General features: G+C 35.6%; 1 protein-coding gene across 1 annotated transcript; it reads left to right on the forward strand.

The window, feature by feature from the left end:
- Positions 1 to 145: 145 nt before the first annotated feature.
- On the forward strand, positions 146 to 23,007 carry LOC145822447 (uncharacterized). The gene is made up of 5 exons (XM_082919489.1): positions 146 to 778; positions 21,629 to 21,823; positions 21,937 to 22,218; positions 22,557 to 22,591; positions 22,675 to 23,007. Exons 1-5 carry the CDS (start codon positions 466 to 468, stop codon positions 22,786 to 22,788), a joined length of 939 nt encoding a protein of 312 aa, XP_082775615.1. The 5' UTR covers positions 146 to 465; the 3' UTR covers positions 22,789 to 23,007.
- Positions 23,008 to 23,059: the final 52 nt, after the last annotated feature.

Consider the following 23,059-nt stretch of genomic DNA (forward strand, 5'->3'; position numbering starts at 1 on the left):
AATTCTATTAAAATAAATTAAAAAATTTGAAAAATATTTTTTTTGAATATATAATAATAACATATGTCCATTGCAAAAAAAATAAAAAAAAATTTACACTATTCCAGTCAACTGGCTGAACGGCCAATTAATCTAAATTTTCCCGCCTTTGAGCATAGAACTAACTTTGGAAACTAATGAAGCGGTGGAATCATGGTTTGAAAACCATTCCAAACAGGGTCCAAAATTGTCTCCCCGCAATCTCTCTCTCTCCATAAATACCTACTCCTCTCTTCCTTAGTATAGAACTAACTTTGGAAACTAATAAAGTGGTGGAATCATGGTTTGAAAACCATTCCAAACAGGGTCCAAAATTGTCTCCCCGCAATCTCTCTCTCTCCATAAATACCTACCCCTCTCTTCCTTACCTTCCACATCCTACATTACTCTCTCTCTCTCTCTCTACACAGAGCGTCTTTTGTTAGAATGGCAAAGGAAGTTGAGAAAACAGTAGTAACAGAGCAGGAGTTCTCAGCCAAGGACTACCACGACCCGCCTCTAGCTCCGCTAGTGGACGTGGTGGGGCTGACAAAATGGTCGTTCTACAGAGCTATCATTGCAGAGTTCATAGCCACACTTCTCTTCCTCTACATCACCGTCCTCACCGTCATCGGTTACAACAGCCAGATTGACCCCATCAAGAACCCTGACCAGTGTGGCGGTGTCGGCATCCTCGGCATCGCATGGGCCTTCGGCGGCATGATCTTCGTCCTTGTTTACTGCACCGCCGGTATTTCTGGTTAGTATAACCTAAAACCATTATTTACCATTTTACTAATTTAAACCCTTATAATTATACATATTTTTTTATTAGTTAAGATTGTCACTGACCTTTGTAAACAATAATTATTCAACCTGCACAAAAATATATGGCTGAATTGATGTAGGATTAATAAAAGTGAGATTCATCTCATGTAAAAGGGTTCTGTTTAATTTTATATTCAATTTTTATGTTTCTAATTATTTATTTTGGAAAGAATTGAATTGTCCAATATTTTGATGTGAGCTCAAAATAAGATGATTCATCCGATTTATTTATTTTTAATTTGGATAATTTACAATCATATCATCTCACCTTATTATATTATTTCGTCATTTTTGTTTGGGTGAAGTACCAATAAATGCTAAATTTAGATTTTGTGAACTGATTAGTCCCTAGGTTTTTCTTATGGACCAAAAAGTCCTGTTATAAGTGAAATTACTTTTAAGGGATGGGGGCAGAACACGCTTGTGTGGAAAACAAAGGGTGAATGTGGGATTTTGCAATAGGCTGAAATTACACATTTACACCAAGTTCACTATAGATTTTTTGTGTTTTCCCTCCTTTGCAATCGAATCTCACACTATCAGGGTAGGAAAGATTCTGTATTCCCAATGTTGAATTGTTGTGTAGTTAATATGACATTGGGTTCCAATGTTCTTCGTTGCAACTTCCAGAAGTCGTGAGATTGAGGCACATTAGGATACAGAAACCCTACATTGTGTGAACGAGGGATTGGGTTAGAGCCAGCAGACGTTGAATTTGTATTGTTGAATGGGTGTTGCGGAGATGACGACGCCACGACCAAGTTAGTGATGTTTATTTGAAAAGGAGTCGGGAATGGGAGGCCTATTGATAGGGTTTGCTAGCGTAGAGTTAGGGGTTGTAGTGTTGGGGTTTAATACTGATGTTGTATGCCTGTTTTGTGGTATGTGCTTGGTATTTGGTCCACCACTGTTAGATTTTTGAATTTTGTTGGGTTTAGATTGTTTGGCAACATCGTCTGGTATTCAATCTTGTGTTGATGTGTGTTTTTTTTTTTGGTAGGATATTCTGTGTTTCTCTCACTTGTAGGTTGGGGTATTATCCGGGTGGCACATTTTGCAATTGGATTGTGACGTTAATGGATGATATTATGAGAATTCCACATACACATTAAACCATATAACCAAAATGTGGTCCTGGTTATGTGATCCTAATGTCTATGTGGTTTGGCATTACATGTTGGCCAACCTAGGTGTAGTGCCCCGTGTTGTGGAACTGTAGATGTGTTGGATCTGCTTATATAACACGGCATTAACACTGTACTCAACTATGTCGTTGAACGATATGAAAATAAGGAGTAGTGGTTATATTGTCAATGTGTATGGACATTGTTCTGCCGAGGTTTTCTAGCGTTTTTTTATTGTTTTAATGTGTTCTTATTTTTAAACCAGTATGGGTCGGAATGGGTGGCTGATGTGTTGTTGTAGGTGTTGTTTGTATGTGATTCGAAAATTTGCGATAGTTGTTTAGGTCTTTGACGGGAAATGTTATATTGGTTATTATGTGTTCCGTCACACTTCGTTGAAAATGTATTATTGGGTCTTCCATAAGCTTGTGAGATTGTATTAATTGTTTCTGTATGTAAGGAATCGTTAAGGCATACACGTTTACATTGGAAGCGTGTTTATGGAGAGTGATAAGAATTATTGAGTCCATGAATGGAACAATGTTTTGCACATTTGGTGAGCGAGTCCTGTACAGTCATAACCTAAGTACACTGTAATGCACATGACAAAGAATATGTTATTCAACTCATTGTCAACATGATACAAACATGTGTATTACACATTAGTAAACAGTCGTTATGTGGAAATGATGAATTCAAGCGTCGATCCACCTTGAACTTATTGTAACCAGGTACGTCGAACAACATGTATACCAGACCTGGCACCAACCCATCAAACTTTCCACAAATAACATCAACGATTCTCTCGAACGTCGATGCATCATGCAACCGAATAGCAGCATTGGTTTTGTTTTACGTGCACAACAACAAAATCCCAGCATCCATACCTGCGCATAACAAGCACATGGCCATCACACATTCCATACATTACACATTATAGTGATGTATAATTTTTTTGAATTAGACACCATTACAGTTAACTTCTTGATTGAAAAAAAAAAATGAAACCCAGATTGAAACAAAACCACCATGATGACCAAACATGCTAACGTGCATCAGTAAACCAACATAGACACATCGAGACCACTGAATGCGAAAAAAATTGCCAACCTGTGTAGAAAACCACCTCGATCAACCACCAAACAAACTCAAATTACACATAAACACCCACCATTAACACAACACACGACAAACATGAAAAATGACCCCCAACCAATAACAATACCCACCCCCCTATCCAACTAAAAAATCACATCACACCCCTGTACATAAAGAACAATCGACCAAAATGTATATACCTTGTGTCATTCTATTAGACCCGAGCAAATGCAACACCACCGTCTCTAGAAAAACACACTAGTAAAAAAGACTCCTGTTCACTCCCCGAAATGCCAAAATCCACATCCACCGTGATACACTCCACCAAATCTCACACACAGAATAATATCAATCACATCTTACCCACCAAATCTCACACACCCAGCAATTTGTTCCCAAAATGAATCACTAAAAAGGGTATTCTAGTTAAGAGATACGCCTTTTCAAAAAAAACTAGGACCAATCAGTCCATAAGAAAACTCTTAGGACTAAATGGATCAACACTCCCCCATATAGGATTTATGGGTAAATTCTCCTTTTTGTTTTGTAGTATATTTTAAAATTATATTTATTATTGGAAAATGTTACGAACCCCAAATAATCTACCAAACTTCGACCCACACAAACTCACACATGTGAAAGATTTGGCAGAAAATTTAGTAGATTATTTGGGATCCCTAACATCACTCTTTATCATTTATTTATTACAAGAGTCTAGTTAATATGTTCTTTTAGAATAAATGCTAAAAATATTTAAAAATATTATGGTCTTGTTTGGTTTGTTTTTAAAATTTTTTGATATTTCTTTAGAAAATTATGTTCTTATTGCTGCTTATTTGCGATAGCTTCCAAGACTTTTGACTTTTAGGTTCTCCTTTATCTTCCTTCTTATATGTAGTTACGTCAATATCTATGTTTGTGTTTGTTTATCTCGGTTATATACAATTGTTATACAAGTTTCAAATTTCCAATTCATTTCGAAACTAAACGAAGTTTAGGGTTTGAGGATTTATTTTGATGTTTGTTAATTGTGAAAATCTTGATGAAGCTTGATTTTGTGAATTGTGACATGTTCTTGTATGAAAGGAACTGCTTTTCTTGATCTCGATTGGACTATTTAATTTTTGTTATTATTTATTTTTGAAAAAATCTCTATTGGAGTTTTGTCATTTAACTGTGTGATGTAAGGGAAAGACTTTAAATTGTACTTGAAGGGTTAAGTTGCTTGTGGGTATTAATAGCAAAATCAAAGCATCAAACTTTGATTAGATAGTATATTAGTATCTACTTGTTTATATATGTATATATATATATATGTTCTTCAAAACCAAACATTCTAGGGTTTGGGAAAGATTCCAGCATTCACCCGAACTTCTTCCACCCAATTTGATTCGGATTTCGAAGTCCCTCTCCTCCAGATTTGACATTCATTGCAACCTATGAAATACAGATACTTCTAGATGAGAGTTGTATTTGTATCGAGTATCAATACTGTTTGGATACTAGCATAAACCTATTTGATACTTCTTAAACGTATCTATAATTTGAAATTTATTTTATTTTATTTCAATCAAGTACTAAATCGGCTATTCAATTGATCCTAAAATCAGAATATGTGGAGAATTGATCTAAAAGAGAAGATCAAAAAGTTTTGAGAAGAACTAGAAGGGAGAAGAAGAATAACGGTCAAAACCTTAATCTCACAAAAATGGCCACAACCTTTAACTACTCAATACTATTATCTCAAAGCTAACCGAAAACTATTACATAGAGCCATATATATAGGCAACGTAGGAAACCCTAATTAAAAATAACAAAGTAAATCATGACATTATTTGGAAGCCTAATCTCTAATAAAATAAGTAACTAAATATATTAAGGTTTTAATTAAATTATTAATAAAATAAATAAATAAACATAAATTAAAAAAAAATTACAAATAAATAAAATCCACATATCACGTTCCGCATCGTCTAGATCATGTAACTTATTTTGAAAGTTGAGTATTTCTTGCATAGCATTAGAGTAATTGTTAGGATAAGTACAAGAGTAGTTTCCAGGTAAGAAGAATTGGGAAACATTGAGAATAAAGCATGTCAAATTTGTTCCAAGTTTGAGTGGACATATTGAACCCTCAATATATCTTATATGAATATATTATCAATATTAATATATAAAGGGGCTCATTTTGGTGTTGATCATGTACTAAAGTTGTGTATTATTTTCCTTCTATCGAGTTATGGGGCAATAATCAAAATTCTCACAAACTCCTTTCCACTTAGAAACATTAAAATCAACTTCCCACAAATTCACATCCTAACAACTTCTCCCGAAATTGCTTCACTTGCCAACTTTCTCTTTCAAATCAAATGGTTTCCTATATGAATTGGAGGATGTCTGTGGTTCAAGTGCTATTATAGATCAAGTGTTTTCTTGCTTCTACTAGTGTTGCAACTTGAAGGATAACATTTTTGCTTAAAGGCCTCAAGGTGGGTTGGGTCTTTGATTAAATAATGATTGTCATTCAGTTTCTTGTTGAAGTGGAAAAAACAGAGTTGCAAAGTACATTGTCTCTGTGTGTATCATATATATATATATATATATATATATATATTTGCTCTATCAAAGAGGAATAGACTTTCCAATTCCTCCAAACCAATAGTATAGAGAAGAAGAACATTCAATTATCTCCTTGGATTTGCTCAGTAATTTTATACTATCACTACCACCTTGGTTTAAATGACATCACTTATGTTGGAAATTGGGCCGGGTATTGGACCCGAATTTGGGCGCCCATGTGGCATGACCCATGGCCCATTCAAATTACCCATGTAATTTGAATTTGATTTCTTGATTATCCTATTTGTTAGGATAATCCTCTATCTATCTACATCTATCCTATCCTTAGGAGATATAGATAGATGGATATATATGGTTATATATTTGATTATATATTTTAATATATAGAACATCAGATACGTGATGTGGTTTTTTATCCATAACATTTTTTCCCTATACTCTCTCTCTAACTCTCTCCCATCAGAGAACGATCCAGCCTTTGCACTGTGACTAGTGTGGATGATACTCATACTGTAGTATCACTCCATTGCTGGGTGTTCATAGTTCATGGTTGTCAAGCACGTGATTTACCAAGAAGGTTCTTTGTTTCGGATTCTTTTACACAAGGTTTGGTTTGAATCCTTTTACCTGCTGCGTTATCTGTATCTTACATTGGTATCAGAGCCATAAATGGGTGTTTTCGTGCTTGTTTTTTGTGCATTAAAATATGTATATAATTATATATACATATACACACGTGATATATGCATGAAAATTAATATTTTTTCAAACCTTCTCCGATCAACTTGAAATTTACGTATGTGGTAGTATATTTTATGTAAAATATATCTGCAAAGTTTCATGAAAATCCAACAGTCGGATTTTGAGAAAAATGGAGATTCATATTTAATTTTTCATAACTTTGTGACTGCATGTTGGTTTTAAACGCTTTGTTTTTATGTTATGAAAATTATATATTGGAATCCTTGTTTCGATACCTTCGAAATGGTATATTATGGGCTTGATTCCGACTTACGGTTGATGGGAAAAAATAAACCCTAATTTGGGTTCGTTTTCTATTTTTGGTGGCTTAAGGAAAAAGATGAAGTGTAGAGTTTTTGCACTTCCACTCTTATTAGAGAGAGAGTGTGCTACACTTCATTATTTGTATTTGTTAAATATCATTTTTGATACCACCATTGTTTTTATTTTGGAAAATGGAGTTCGGCAGTACCAAAATTGAACCAGAAAACACACCGGAAGGCAGCGCGTGTGCCTCACGCGCCAACTGACGCCGTCAGCAGCGGCCACGCGCCAGGTGCCCTTCCCATGCGCTTCCACACGCCATCGCTCGTGTGTCAGCCATGTTGTCCACCCGCGCCGCGTGCCCAGCTGAGCTGCACTGTTTTCAGCGCTGGCTTGTCTGGTTTGGCAGCTGGGTGTAAGGCGCTGTTTGTTGTTTTTTAAAATCTGGAATTGCTTTAAATGGTCATAAGTAATTCGTTATAGCTTTGTTTAAGCGTGGTTGGTACTATTAGACTTAGAATTAAATTTTTAATCTATTGTAAAATTTTCAAAATTTTATGAAAATAAAAATATTTTTCCTAAAATAATAATTCATTATTTCTGCTTTAAAATGCTTCTGGTGTTGCATGACTAAATTTTTGGGGCTGAAATTTTTTCTGTAGACTACTGTAATTGTTTACTATTAACTGGTATGATTTTTTCTTTTTCCCAAATTCTGGAATATTTATTTATGATTTTTTGTGTATTTATTAATTCTTTGAAATTCCAGAAAATATCTGAAAATTCCAGAAAAATTTCAGAAGTGATATACTTTCTGTTATGGCATAATCTGAATATTAAACATAGCATATTATTATTTTTTGCCTAGAGAGTTTCTAATATGTTGTGATTAGAATAACATGATTAATTATTTTTTATTTAAATTCCATTATTAAATGTAACATCGCGTGAGTTGATTGTGAATCTATATTAAAATGCTATTGTATGGAATTAGAATATTTTATCATGCTTTAGACATGCCATAGTCAGTGGGAGGTTGTTCGGTTGAGAGAAATCTTTGTGGATTTACTCCCGAAAATTAATATTTTGCGCATGAATTAAATTAAATTTTTAGATACTTGTCACCTGTGGTGCAAGAGATGATTACGAGCATAGCGGATTTTCTATCTTGCGACTTGTGTAATATTGTCACTATTTAATTTAGATTTTTGCAGCAAAATTATATTATGCTAATCAAATTAATCTCAATGCGAATTTCTCTCTAAATTGACTTAGCTTATGGAAGTTAATTTGGTTGACCTAAACTTAGTAGAGATGTTCAAATATGAACAATGTAATCCTATTCTTTAGATGAGCAAAAAGTCTTGGAGACTTTAGGTCAGAGTTTAATTGAGCCAAAGTAAGGAAACATGACTCAAAGTCGCCGTGGTTTTCTTGCCTTGTTTGGCACAATAAAAACTTATGTGTGCGCTATGGTTAGCGGCATGCTACGTAGTTTTGATTGGTGAGTTTTGGAGTTGTGAAATTAGTAAGCCCTCAATAGATCTGTATATGATCTTGACTATTGAGCTGCACGGATTGACTTTGTAATTTAACTTGTAATAATGTTGCATTATTGGATGAAGTAACATTCAAGAGTCACGTCATCCAAGAAATGCGAGCTTAAATGAATTAGTCATTAAGTATAAGACGAGTAACCAGTATGAGTAGTGTTTTGCTCTCTACCCAACTGTTGGGAGTGGATGAAGCAAAAATTTCACGCACTATAAGAGTGTGCATTAATGTATTACTTGAAGTTAAAAGATTAGCGCTTAGTAGCAGCAAAAATCTATTAAGACTAAGTGAAAAGATTAGCGTCAAGTGATTGCAAAATCTATTAGCATTGCCAACTTGTCTAAGTCTGGACACTTACTGTTTCCGCACTTGAGTGTGAGACATGATGAGGTGCTTCTTTGTATGATTCCTTAGCTAGGCTAACGCTTTTGAATAACGTTCACCACTTAGCAAACGTTGCAGCATAGTAATGAAAAGGTCAAGGCCGACAAGGTTGTTATGACTCTACGAATTTGACGCATGGCTCGTGAGAGCATTGTGTTGAATTAGACTCTTTAGCCTAATTCGCGCTTAAGTTACTTCGGGAGTTGTCATAGATTGATAGCTTATTCTCTCCTCCTTGTGGATAGTATAATTAATTGCAAGTAACTATGAAGCGAGAAACAGAGATGGCACGAGGAGTATCGTCATCTTTCAACTAGATGCAGTAAAATATATGGAGAATAAAATTGACTTGAAGGTGCAGGGGATTAGCACTTACTAGTTAAATTTGCGACTTAGGTGCACTTGATATCTCCATAACATCCTTTTATGATCTAGTGAACATGAATTTGTCGTGAGCTATTACCTAGTTGGGCCTAAAACCTTTAAAACTTGTCTTCGAGAATTCACACATTAGAATGATTGGAATTAGTTTATGACATTGGTCATAAACTGGTGGCTTATTATACTTAATCACATTAATGAGAAGATGACATAGATGGTTTGAGTAGGCCCTCTCGGGCCCACTCGCTTGTGTCATCCTGCTCTCATGTGACTGTGTAACTTTGTTCGCAATAGTTGCGCACAAGTAAGTAAGCAAGCTGCAGAAGGGCATTTGTATTGGCGCGCATTTAGTCCACTATGATATTTGTGACTGGATATGTGTAAGGGTATGATAGCTAGCCTCAATCTTGACACATTTATAGATTACGATACGCATCTTAATCAAGGCTATTTGATCTCCCATAAGTCAAAAGTTTTGAGATGATTTTTGACATTGTACACATGAGGTTGAGATCAGTTAGATAAGATCTTTTGTGCTTTTAGTTTTGACCAAGGTAGCGAGTATCTATTTGAGTTTTTTTTGAAAACTCTGTGAAGGGAGATGGATGCTTAGAAAATTGATTATTCCTAGTACTCAGCAACACAATGGTGTAGTAGAGATAAGGAATTAAGTATTGTTTATGTTAGGTGGATGATGGCGTAAAATGTTTCCCAATTGGGAATTGCACTAGTTTGTTGCCTATATCCCTAAGTGCCCCCCATATCAGATTTTACACTCTATTTTAAGTAATGGGTTAGCAGAGAACCATTTGTGGGCGATCTGTCACCATCAAGCAGCTTATCTTTATTTTACTTCTCTTAAGGTTGCGAAGTTAAGACCTAAAGATCTAGGGCGCATTATTGTATGCTGTCTTGTAAAAACTTAGGGTCATGTGGCGCATTATTGTATGCAGTCATGTAAACCCTCCAGGTCATGTGCTTATAGATAAGCAGCTTTGTGGGAATGTAACTAAGTCACATAAAGTTTTCTTAGTAAATGTGACATAAATAAAGTTTTGGGACTCTATAAAATAGAGAATTCTAAGTATAGCGGTTTATGTAGCCTAGTTGAGAATGGAAAGAAATTTCCAATATCCTAGGGACAGTGGGATCGATGTGCCTACTAATGGATTACTCCATTAGAGAAAAATACTCTACATTCTTAGTTGCGTGGTAGAGAATGTGAAAATTTTCCACTTCATCACTAGGTGATTGAGAGGGAAACATTCATGATTGCTCCGCAAGATGATAAAGAGCTTAGGATAATACCAAAGGGTCTCTAGTCCCCGACTTTTAGAAAAGTGGATCAATGTTGCGCAGTTTAAGGCAAAGTTTTTGAGGATTAACAATTTCTATAATTTGGTTGACTTTCCGCTATGACGCGAAACTGTTCTAAAGTTATGCGCAATTTGGATAGTCATTTTTTGAGGCATAAGGCTCGCTAGATACCGAAAAGTCGCACCATTGAGGAAGGTGTAGGCCATGAGAAGACTTTCTCCTGGGGAGTAAGGTTGTTTTGACTTAGGCTATGATTGACATGAGTTCGGAATTTTGATTTGTGGACGTTGTGACCCAACTTCTCGTTGGAGAATTGGATAAGTAGATCCGTAGGGATTTACTTTCTGCTTTTATGGTGAAAAGTTAGGAGCGCAAAAAGGATTACTAGTTCTAATAAATCTTTTACGGCCTAAAACAGTTACCCAAATAGTAGTTCTTAGATTTCATCGAGCCATGATAGGCCAACGATGATCGATGAAGACCACTGAGGCATGATCAATGGTTCAAAAGAAGTTTTTCCTTACTTAGTCATTATGAGCTAGGAATTTATACGGTTGTCGCCACCTAGGGTTGACAGTCCTCTGTTTTAGACGTGAAGGACATGGGGGATGTTATTTATATGCTCAGATGTAAGATCCTTAGAGATTGTTCTGGGAGAATTCTCGATTTGTCTTTAATGACTTACATAAGGAATATCCTAGAATGATTCTAGATGCGAAATTGCAAACCTATTGATTTACCTATCGGTAAAAGCCAGAGCCTTAGCTATTGAGTGAATCCTCGAATTGTCTTTGGGAGAAACAAATGACCTATATTCTTTGATTTTTTTTTGTGGGAGCCTGAAGTACGCTATGTGGGCGTATTCGGCATAATGAGTGCTATCTCTTTAGATGGTCAACTAAGTAGTTTTAGACCTTGACCTTGCTCATTAGACTGTGGATAGGATGCTTTACTGGTAGTGTATAAATTTGCCCTTTATAAGATTCAATGCGCTAGTTGGGCGCATCTTGAATGAACGTAGATTGGTCACCAAAATATCTTTAGAGAGGTAATTGCGCAAGAGGTAGTGATCTTAAACCACTTCATGTGAGGCGCACATGGTAGATTCCGTTGTATATGCTTATCGCAAAGGGTGCTGATAAGGTTTATGCTTGGAATCCAGAATTGCGCAGACTGTGGTCGTGTTTTTTTTAAAATCGATCACTTATTTGTTGTGAGATGATGCGATGTTGACACTATTATGGTTTGTGTCATAATGATTAGCAGATGATGATGTCAACAGGCAAGATTGACTCACTCACACGAGCAATCACCCTTGGTGCTTGGGAGCGAGCAAGGATGAGACTAGTGGTTTATTTTTATTTGGAGCCAAGAGGCTTAAATTATCCACTATATATGTCGCCTTGGTTACAACTAAGATGAGGTTGTGTTAAGGGCCAAACATGGATGTTAGTACCCACTTTCCATGTTGTGCCTGTTATGATTAGCCAGATGCGAGATCTCATTTGGCGCCTGGAAGGCGAGCAGATAGAGAATTCGGGTTAGGCGCTAGAAAGAGACTAGACTAAGATCTGTACGGTGTATCGAGTATGTCGTCACTCTTTTGGAAGAGTTACTCCACCGTAGCATGTATTCATACTCCATGTGCTTGGCGACCGAGTAATGAGGTGAGAGAATGCATCCTTGTTTTCTCACCGTGTGAGTCTTACGTGTCATTATTACTTAGAAAATATGAGGAAGAAGAACTCCGAAAATATGAGGAAGAAGGAATATATTTCTGTTATATTCAAAACTTCTTATTTTACAAGACCAAATGACACTCCTTATATAGGAGATATTACAAATATCATTATAACCCATTATATGCCACTTACATATTATATATTACCACTATCTACCACTATCATATTATATACATGCCACTATCTACCACCAACACCACTATCATATTCTATACATGCCACTATCTACCACCAACACCACTATCATATTCTATACATGCCACTATCTACCACCAACACCACTATCATATTATATGCATTAACACAAATTTCCAGCACTCCCCCTCAAGCTGGTTTGAAGATATCTTCCATAGCCAGCTTGCTAGTCAGCTTATCAAATTGCTTCTTGTGTAGTCCCTTCGTTAGCACATCAGCTAATTGTTCACCTGTTGGAAGGTAGGTCATACAGATTATGCCAGCATTGATTTTCTCCTTGATGAAATGTTTATCCACTTCTATATGTTTTGTGCGATCATGTAGAACTGGATTATGAGCTATAGATATAGCTGCTTTGTTGTCACAATAGACCTTCATAGGTGTTGGGTGAGAAAGCTTTAATTCTTCAAGAATTCTTTTAATCCACATTACTTCACAGATTCCATGGGCAACAGCTCTGAACTCTGCTTCTGCACTACTTCTAGCTACCACATTCTGTTTTTTACTCCGCCATGTAACTAGGTTCCCACCTACAAAGGAGCAGTATCCGGATGTTGATCTCCTGTCTGTAACACTTCCTGCCCAGTCTGCATCTGTGTATACTTCAACTTGAAGATGTCCATGTTTCTTGAACAGTAAGCCTCTCCCTGGAGTTCCTTTCAAATATCTTAAGATCTTATAAACGGCCTCAAAGTGCTCTGCCCCTGGTGAGTGCATGAACTGACTTACCATGCTGACTGCAAAGGCAATATCAGGCCGCGTATGAGACAAGTAAATCAATTTCCCGACAAGTCGCTGATATTGTTCCCTCTCTTTGACTTCTTCAGTCTTAGCAGCTTGTAACTTCAAGTTAGGCTCGATCGGAGTCTCCACCATCTTACAACCAAGCATACCTGTTTCTCCAAGGAGATCAAGAACATATTTTCTCTGATTAACGAATATACCTTCCTTGGATCTTGCAAATTCCATTCCGAGGAAATACTTGAGAGCTCCCAGATCCTTAATGTGAAATTCTTTTGCGAGTTTCTCTTTGAGGGCTGCTAACTCTGCTTCATCATTACCAGTTAAAATGATGTCATCAACATAAACAATCAAAATTGCAATTTTACTGTTTTTTGAATGTTTATAAAATATTGTGTGATCTGCTTGACTCTGCGAGAAGCCACAACTGATAACTGCCTTCCCAAAGCGTTCAAACCACGCTCTTGGTGATTGTTTGAGTCCGTATAATGACTTGTTCAATCTGCATACTCTGTCGCTTCCAAGTCTCTGCTCAAATCCCGGCGGTAGGCTCATGAACACCTCCTCTTCAAGATCACCATTGAGAAATGCATTCTTAATGTCAAGTTGATGTAGAGGCCAATCTGAATTTACTGCAAGAGATAACAGTACTCTGATGGAATTTATTTTAGCAACAGGAGCAAACGTCTCCTGATAGTCGATCCCATAAGTTTGAGTGAAGCCTTTAGCCACCAGTCTCGCCTTGTATCTCTCAACGCTTCCATCTGCGTTACATTTTATCGTAAACACCCATTTACACCCAACTGTTTTCTTGTCTTTGGGTAGATCAACTATCTCCCAAGTACCACTTCTCCTTAAAGCATTCATCTCCTCCATGACTGCTAATTTCCAATTCGGATCATCCAATGCTTCCTGTATATTTCTTGGAACAAACAAGTGTGAAATCCTAGATGTGAAAGCTCTATGGTTTTTAGACAGTCTTTGATAGGAGAGGTAATTTGCAATAGGATGTTTAATGCAATTTCGGACACCTTTCCTAATTGCTATAGGAACATCAAGGTCGGAAATAGAAGGAATAGGATTACCTAAAATTTCGATGCCAGAACTCGGGTGGACATTCGGGTCATTAGGATGGACATTCAGGTCATTATTCCTCAGATGAAATCGCTTCCTAGTATAAACCTGAAGCTCAGGATTTAGATCATTTTGTAGTACTTCTCCCCCTAAACAAGAATCTTCTTGACTAGGCACCATAGAACTTGGTTCTCCTAAGTGATCATTATCAGACAGATGTGGTTTTTGTGTAGGATAAATGACATTGGGGAGCGGGATAGAAATATCCCAAAAACGGTCTTCTACTCCACTTGTCTCCCCCTGAAGAGAAGTGTTGGAGAAATAGGATTTTGTTTCCACAAATGACACATCCATACTCACATGAAATTTCTTGGTTTGAGGATCGAAACATTTATACCCCTTTTTGTTTGAGGAATAACCCAAAAAAACACATTTTATAGCACGGGGGTCAAGTTTTGAACAAAATTGACTAGGAACATGAACATAGGCAGTACATCCAAAAACTTTGGCGGGTAAATCAGAAAACAACCTCGTGTCAGGAAAAAAAGCTTTGAGACAATCGAAAGGTGTTTTGTATGTTAACACCTTTGTAGGCATCCTGTTTATCAAATAAGAGGCTGTTAAAATTGCTTCACCCCATAAATATTTAGGAACATGCATGTAAAACATTATAGCACGTGCAACTTCAAGTAGGTGTTTATTTTTTCGTTCTGCAATGCCATTTTGTTGAGGGGTATCCCGACATGTAGATTGATGAAAAATCCCCTTTTTTTCCAAAAACTCACCCAACTGCTCATTGAAATATTCTGTTCCATTATCAGAATGTAAAATACCAATTTTGGTTTGAAATTGGTTTTCAATCATATTGTAAAAATTTGTGAATAAATTTTTCACGTCAGATTTTTTATTCATCAAATAAATCCAACATAAGCGGGTATGGTCATCAATAAATGTAACAAACCATCTTTTACCAGAAAGAGTAGTGATTTTAGAAGGGCCCCAAACATCACTATGAATCAAATAAAAAGGTTTGGAAGTCTGGTAAGGTTTTGGCAAATAAGTAGAGCGATGAAATTTTGCAAAAATGCAACTTTCACAATGAAAAGAAGAACAATCAATCCCTTTAAATAATTCTGGAAATAAATGTTTCAGATAAAGAAAACTAGGATGTCCTAGCCTATAGTGCCATAGCATTATTTTTTTCTCGAACAGAGATTGAACTAGTACTATTAAAGCTCTGAGCTTTTTTATTACTAACAGGTACTTCATCAAAGTAGTAAAGACCTTCAAGCATCCTAGCACGCCCAATCATCATCCCCGAGTTCTGGTCCTGAAATTCACAATGGGATTCAAAAAATGTAACACGACAATTAGAATCCTTAGATAGTTTACTGACAGACAAAAGGTTACAGGCTAAGTTGGGGACGTGAAGAACAGCATTGAGATTAATTTTCTCAGTTAGTTTAATAAATCCTTTTCCTGCAATAGGTGAAAAACTACCATCGGCTATTCTGATTTTGTCATGACCAGAACAAGGGAAATAGGTACTAAATAAATGGGAAAAACTAGTCATGTGATCGGAGGCACCGGAATCTATGATCCACGGAGAGAAGTTTAGGCAAGAGAAGGCTTTAGGATTTCTACCTGTTTGTGCCAACAAAACACTAGGAGTACCGGATGAGGAGTTGGATTTTATCAGCTTTAAGAGTTGATCAATCTGCTCTTTGTTGAAGGGACCTGAATCGGCTTCATTAGCGGTAGGAAAGCCACGATTCTTCTCTCCTTGTTTGCTGCTTTTCCAGTTGACAGGTTTGCCATGGATCTTCCAACACGTTTCGCGTGTATGGCGAGGCTTGTTGCAAAAATCACACCAGACCCGTGGCTTATCATCAAACCTGCGCTGGTAATTTGCAGCCTTGTTGGCCGCAGCATTGCTAATTAAAGCAGAAATTTCAATTGATTCACCAGTACCTTTTTTCTTAAGCATGACGCTCCTTCGGCTCTCTTCCCTTCTGACTTCGGCAAATACTTCGCCAATGGATGGGAGAGGAGGTCTGCCAATAATTCTTCCTCGCACTTCATCGAACTCAATGTTGAGGCCGGCAAGAAACTTGTAAATACGGCTGTCTTCCACAGTTTTCTTGTGGTGGTTGCAGTCGTCAACCGATTTCCATTCGTATGTGTTGAAGATGTCAAGATCCTGCCACAACCTTTTCAACGAATTGAAATATTTGGTGACGGAATCATCTCCTTGACGAATCTCTCCCAACTTCAAAGTTAATTCGAAAACTTGAGATTGATTTCCTAGGTCAGAATACATCTGACTAACATTATCCCACAATTCTTGTGCAGTAGGATAGCACATGTAATTAGAGCTTATATCCTCCTCCATAGAATTGACCAACCATGTCATAACCATGGAGTTTTCAGCGTCCCAACTGTCGAACAGCGGATCATTAACAGCAGGAGCCTTCTTGTCACCAGTGATGTAGCCGATCTTTCCTTGCCCACGGATATACATCCGGACAGATTGTGACCAGCGGAGAAAATTATCACCATTTAGGCGGATGGTGGTGATTTGGACAGAGTGAGAGTTGGACGTTTTCACCGGAATGGCAGCGGCAGGGGTTGAAGTGGTTTCGGACGTGACTTCCGACATGGCTATGACGGTTTTAGGGCTGCTGCGTTTTTTGTTGCTCTGATACCAACTTAGAAAATATGAGGAAGAAGAACTCCGAAAATATGAGGAAGAAGGAATATATTTCTGTTATATTCAAAACTTCTTATTTTACAAGACCAAATGACACTCCTTATATAGGAGATATTACAAATATCATTATAACCCATTATATGCCACTTACATATTATATATTACCACTATCTACCACTATCATATTATATACATGCCACTATCTACCACCAACACCACTATCATATTCTATACATGCCACTATCTACCACCAACACCACTATCATATTCTATACATGCCACTATCTACCACCAACACCACTATCATATTATATGCATTAACACAAATTTCCAGCATTATTGATATGACTCACTTGTGTACCTTTTTGTGACCTTTGACTATGTCATAAGGTAAGGGGTTGATGTTTTGCTACTTTGGTATGTTGCTTGCGGTCATGTATGATTCGGCCTTAAGGGACATCACTGGGAAAGCGGTCAATCCTAAACTAAATAGCATAAGGGCAAGGGGAAGATCATCTAGTATTACATCACAGTTGTATATTCACTACCGGCAACTCACATCGCTCTGTATGAGAGGCAGATTGAGTGTGAATATATTGCAAGAATTGAGAGGGTCAAACATGCTCTTTTGAGGGATTAGAGATGTTTTTGGACCAGTGTAATTAGATGGGTCTGGGGTATATGAGATACTATTTCTATTTTTTGGGTTGATGTCCCTATGTTGGTTCATTTTGAGTTTCTAGTATAGAGCTCCCACATGCAAGTGTTTCTCAGCAGTCGCACGGTTCATTGGCTAGTATGGGATTGTTCAATATTTGGGAGATTGAGATAGAGATGTGGCAGTATCATGCCAACTCATGTGCGAGTGGGAGATGTTGGAAATTGGGCCGGGTATTGGACCCGAATTTGAGCGCCCATGTGGCATGACCCATGGCCCATTCAAATTAACCATGTAATTTGAATTTGATTTCCTGATTATCCTATTTGTTAGGATAACCCTTTATCTATCTACATCTATCCTATCCTTAGGAGATATGGATAGATAGATATATATGGTTATATATCTGATTATATGTTTTAATATATAGAACATCAGATACGTGATGTGGTTTTTTACCCATAATATTTTTTCCCTATACTCTCTCTCTAACTCTCTGTCATCAGAGAACGATCCAGCCTTTGCACTGTGACTAGTGTTGGTGATACTCATACTGTAGTATCACTCCATTGCTGGGTGTTCATAGTTAATGGTTGTCAAGCGCGTGATTTACCAACAAGGTTCTTCGTTTCGAATTCTTTTACGCAAGGTATGGTTTGAATCTTTTTACCCGTTGCGTTATCTGTATCTTACAACTTAAAAGACTTTTCTTCATTTTTACGTACATATACATCTATGATAAATTGTATGTATATATAAATGTTATTTTTACTTTTTTTGTGTGATGCTGTATATGAAGCTTTTCATAGTCATTGTTGCCTATGAAGCACGGGTACAGGTACGAATACGAATACTAGTACTGGTACGATACGGGTACATCAATACGGTAAAATTTTTAAAAAATAGGGTGCGGGTAAGGCTTGGTACGCTTGTAAAAAAATATTTATTTTTAATTTAGAGTAATGCAAAAATTAATTAAATGATTTAATTTGTTAACGTTCTACCTACAATTAACATTTAATGTCAAAAGTAAAGGTATAAATCAAAATTAAATGTCAATATATTAAATAACTTACAAACCATAGTTTGATTTTAAAAACATGCTAAGTATAAGACAAAAAATAAAAAAGAAGTCTAGTGAAAGGAGTTTTATTTCTATAGTAGAAGAAAATATTATTTCAACTGAGGTATGGTACGGCTTGGGTATATACTAGGTACATCTGGGTACGCCAAAAATTAAAAAGAAAAAGCTTGGGTATGTGTTGTGTACCCGGTCAGTACGTATGCAGAAGTACCATATGAGGAATATACATATTTTCTCTATCAAAGAGGAATAGACTTTCCAATTCCTCTAAACCAATATTATAGAGAAGAAGAACATTCAATTATCTCCGTAGATTTGCTCAATAATTTTATACTATCACCACCACCTTGGTTTAAATGACATCACTTAAAAGATTTTTCGTCATTTTTACGTACATATACATCTACCATAAATTGTATGTATATATATAAAATTTATTTTGATTTTTTTTGTGTGATGTTGTGTATGAAGTTTTTCATGGTCATTATCACTATATGCTTAGCTAGATATAGTGATCTATCTGCCTATAATTTTCATTTCTTTCACTGTTATTAATTTCCTATGTCAAATGTGTTACAAAGAGATTAAATAATTTCAATTTGATGATGGTATTATTATCCCATGAAAAAAAAAAAACACAAAAATTGATGATATTCTAAACATAAAATTTAACAGGGACTTTGAATATTTTGTTGATTACTTTTTTATTTTTCTTTTTGTCCATTTTTTAAAAAAATTTACTGTGTTGCTGATCTTTTGAAGTAATTTACAGCATCATTTCTGGTAACATTTCATTTATACCATAAATTTTATATTTAGAATTGTTATTGTCTTTCAATGATTTATGCACACTTTGTGCTTGCTATGACTCCTAGTAGTTTGAAAAACAGTCTTCACAAAATTACTTTTTAAATTTATGTATGTTTATATATTGTCGTATCCTTAACATAATCCATATCTTACTTTTCCAGAATTTGTATCGATGTATCCATATTGTGTCATACCTCTATCATGTATCCCATTCCATGCTTTATAGATTCAACTAGTCACTTAATCTCTACCAATACTACACTTTGAATTTTTTTGCGTGCCGTGACTTCTAGTAGTTTGAAATTAAGACTATTTGGTAGACTAGAAAGTCAACACATACTTGATGTGCTTGAATACATCGTAGGGAAGCATTGCAACTCTTGATGATAGTGGAGTTATATGCGGAGCATGGGACTGGAAGTAGAGAGCTTACATACTTCATGGTGGTTATGTAACTGTGTATATAAAATAACTATGTGACTCTCAAATGATTTGATAAATTATCACCATCTAAATAAATTAATCAATTTTTATTCAACTTTTTCTAGAAATCTAAAGTCTGACTCAGCTTCGCCAAAATTAGAGTGTTTCCTAATTATAGATAAATAAAGAAAAATAGTTTATCCTAAAAGATTTATGACAATTACTTTTTAATTTATATATATTTTTATTTATGGTCGTATCCTTTAACATAATCCATATCCTACTTTTTTCAGAATTTGTATTGATGTATCCATATTGGGTGTGTTTGATTGGACGGACTGGAAAATGGGGGATTAGAATCCATCGGATTTGAGTCCTGGGACTGTGAATCCCCCGGACTATTTGGTTGGATTAGATATGTATCCTGTGTTTGTTTTTTCATGGGATTAGATGTCTGAATAGGACTATTTTCAGTGAATCCAACGTTTGGTTGGACGGACTGGATAGGATAAATGAACAAAAGACTATTTTACCCTTTTTCAATTGTTTACTAAGTAATAGCAATATTAAAAATATCTTTAATATTTTAATTATTTTTAATTAAATAAATTCGTTTTTTTTAAATTAAATAAATAAATAAATAAAATATCAATAAAATTTGTTTTAAATCATTACTGTATAACAAATCATTATTTTTTTTACATGCAAAACTTTACTGTGTTTGTTTATTTACACAATTAAATAAATTTATTTTTTTACACAATTAAATAAATAAATAACCACTAAATTTGATTTAATAAAATACTGTATAACCTGTATAAAAAATTTATATTATTTTTTTAATTAAAATTTTAAATAAATTTTAAATAAAACACATATTAAAATTTAAATAATGAAATTAAATAAATTATAAACAAAATTTTAAAATAAAACATCAATAAAAAATTATTTTAAAAATTTAAATAAATAAAACATCAATAAAAAGTTAAATAAAATTATTTTATTTTTAAATTGAGACATTTAAATTTTATTGAATTTTATTAAATATAATACATAATTAAATAGTAGAGGGTCAAAATGGTCATTTTCGCATCTAATCCCAACAGTGAATAGTCTCCCACATTCTATCCCACCCCCCCCTAGGACACAATAGTCCCCCATATGGGGGACATGGAGTCCGGCCGGACTCCATGACCGGCGGACTAAAAAAAAATCAAACGGCGGATAAGGAACACTATTTGGATTGTAATCCAAATAGTGGATAGTCCCCCCCTCCAATCCCCCCAATCAAACACGCCCATTGTGTCATACCTCTATCTTGTATCCCTCTAGCCATGCTTTATAAATTGTAACTAGTCACCTAATCTCCGCCAATACAATACTTTGTACTTATGTCTTAATGTGAGATAACACAAGTATATTGGAAGAAATACTCAGTAATAATCTAATTGTAGGTTATATAGTACGTGAATGATATTTCTCTGCTCCATGTAGGCATGCTTATATTCTAGTTCTTATTGTTTATCATAGTGTTAAGACTAATAATCAATCCATTAGAATAGACCCGTGTTTCTAATTCTTCAGTTACTTTCGGGGATGGGAACAAAATTTTAAGAACCTTAATATTTTACAGTAGTTCCCTTATGGTAGGTCTGAATTTCTGATATCATTTTATTTGTGAGATATTTCATAGTTCTGCATCATCTTTGACTCTCCTAATTCCTGATAACTAACACATCAATATCTATAGGACTCTAATTTGCTTAGGCTGCATGAAAAACCACCAACTGATCTTAGTTTCTGCATCAACATTAGGAACAATTCTGCAGTTACTTGAACATATACATTCTTCCATTTTCAATTTTGGCCTGAAACATTTTATTCTTGAATTCATTTTCACAGTAGTGTTGGAGAAAATAGATGAGCAAGAAGGTTTCAAGCTGTTTGGGACCACAGATTCTCGTGAACCTGAAAATGCAGTAGAAATACTCGAGCAAAGGGAGCAAAAGGTCTTATTTCATGAATCCATTGAGTTGGGAAGAGCAAGCAACTTGCGCAAAAGTTTAGATTGGGATACTGCTTTTTTCACCAGTGCAGGTATGCTTTTACAAGAAATCTGAAATATTTGGTGCCTTCTACCAATGTTAACTCATTTCATATGGTTAGAGCAAGTTAAAATTCGAAGTCATTAATGCTTCATGTGTGATCAGGACTTCTAGATCCAGAAGAGTTGTTTATTATAAATAAAGGATTTGAGAAGGTTGAAGCTGACCTATTACCCGTAACTCAAGAAGATCTGTGTACGCGGAGATATGCAGACTCAGAATCTACATTAGATAGTGATGACTTCTCTTTGGACAGCAACCAAAGCACTGAGGTTGATTTGTTTGAAGAAATAAGAGCACCCATTGAGAAATCCAATATAATGTCCAATATTTGCAAGTCAGTTTGCAAATCAGGAGTTGGAGAAGCTGACAAACGGGAAACCCACTGTAAGTATATTGCAAATTCAGAACAAATCTTATTGTCAATGGAAGAAGAAATTTTTGCCCGTTCATTTTGTATGTGAATTGCAATGTGATTGCATTTAAGGTATCCCAAAGAGATTTAATGGGTAATCAGGCCTTCCACTATTGTTGCAGCAGGAAATATTGAAACCTCACTTGTCCTAAATTCTTTTCTTACTCTTAGGCTTAGTAAGCATAATATCTTGTGTTTAGGAGGATGGTACCTAGCCTTAGTGTCTTGTAAAAAATGTTATATGGTCTCCCTTTTTATGCATCTGTTTATCACAAATCTATGCTCAATATCTATGGTTGCTTCTTTTCAGCCTTGAAGAAACTTGATGACATCTCTCGAAATAGGGTATGTGCTATTGATTGTAGTCTTTCATTGTAATTGTTCTAGCATTTATTGAGAAATTAAGTTCCCTTGTATCTAAATATCAGGTGAAATCCACACCAACTTCTAGAAGGCAAAGCGTCTATATGCAAGGATCAAAAAGAGTTAAGGAGGTTGTCCATCCACAAATCGTCCAGGCATGTATAAATCGAAGAAAATGAGATTATATAATTCCTTTTAGTATTTAGTGTGCATAAGTGTTCATCATCTCAATTGCTCAAATTGAAAGGCTGCATTATTATTTATAACTTACAAGTTACAAGTTTGTCCAGGCATGTATAAATCGAAGACAATGAGATTATATAGTTCCTTTTAGTATTTAGTATGCATAAGTGTTCATCTCGATTACTCAAATTGAAAGGCTGCATTATTATTTATTACTTACAAGTCACAAGTTTGTCCAACATTTGGTAGTCTAACAAGTTGGACATG

The sequence above is a fragment of the Camellia sinensis genome, chromosome 3 (genome assembly GCF_055761805.1).
Source record: "Camellia sinensis isolate YWXY chromosome 3, ASM5576180v1, whole genome shotgun sequence".
Classification (NCBI taxonomy): domain Eukaryota; kingdom Viridiplantae; phylum Streptophyta; class Magnoliopsida; order Ericales; family Theaceae; genus Camellia; species Camellia sinensis.

Excerpts from the sequence above, each read along its gene's own strand:
- LOC145822447 (XM_082919489.1), top strand. The coding sequence starts at position 466 with ATGGCAAAGGAAGTTGAGAAAACAGTAGTAACAGAGCAGGAGTTCTCA. Across the intron at positions 779-21,628 it reads CTGCACCGCCGGTATTTCTG|TAGTGTTGGAGAAAATAGAT; the intron begins GTTAGTATAACC and ends TCATTTTCACAG. Across the intron at positions 22,592-22,674 it reads ATGACATCTCTCGAAATAGG|GTGAAATCCACACCAACTTC; the intron begins GTATGTGCTATT and ends TCTAAATATCAG.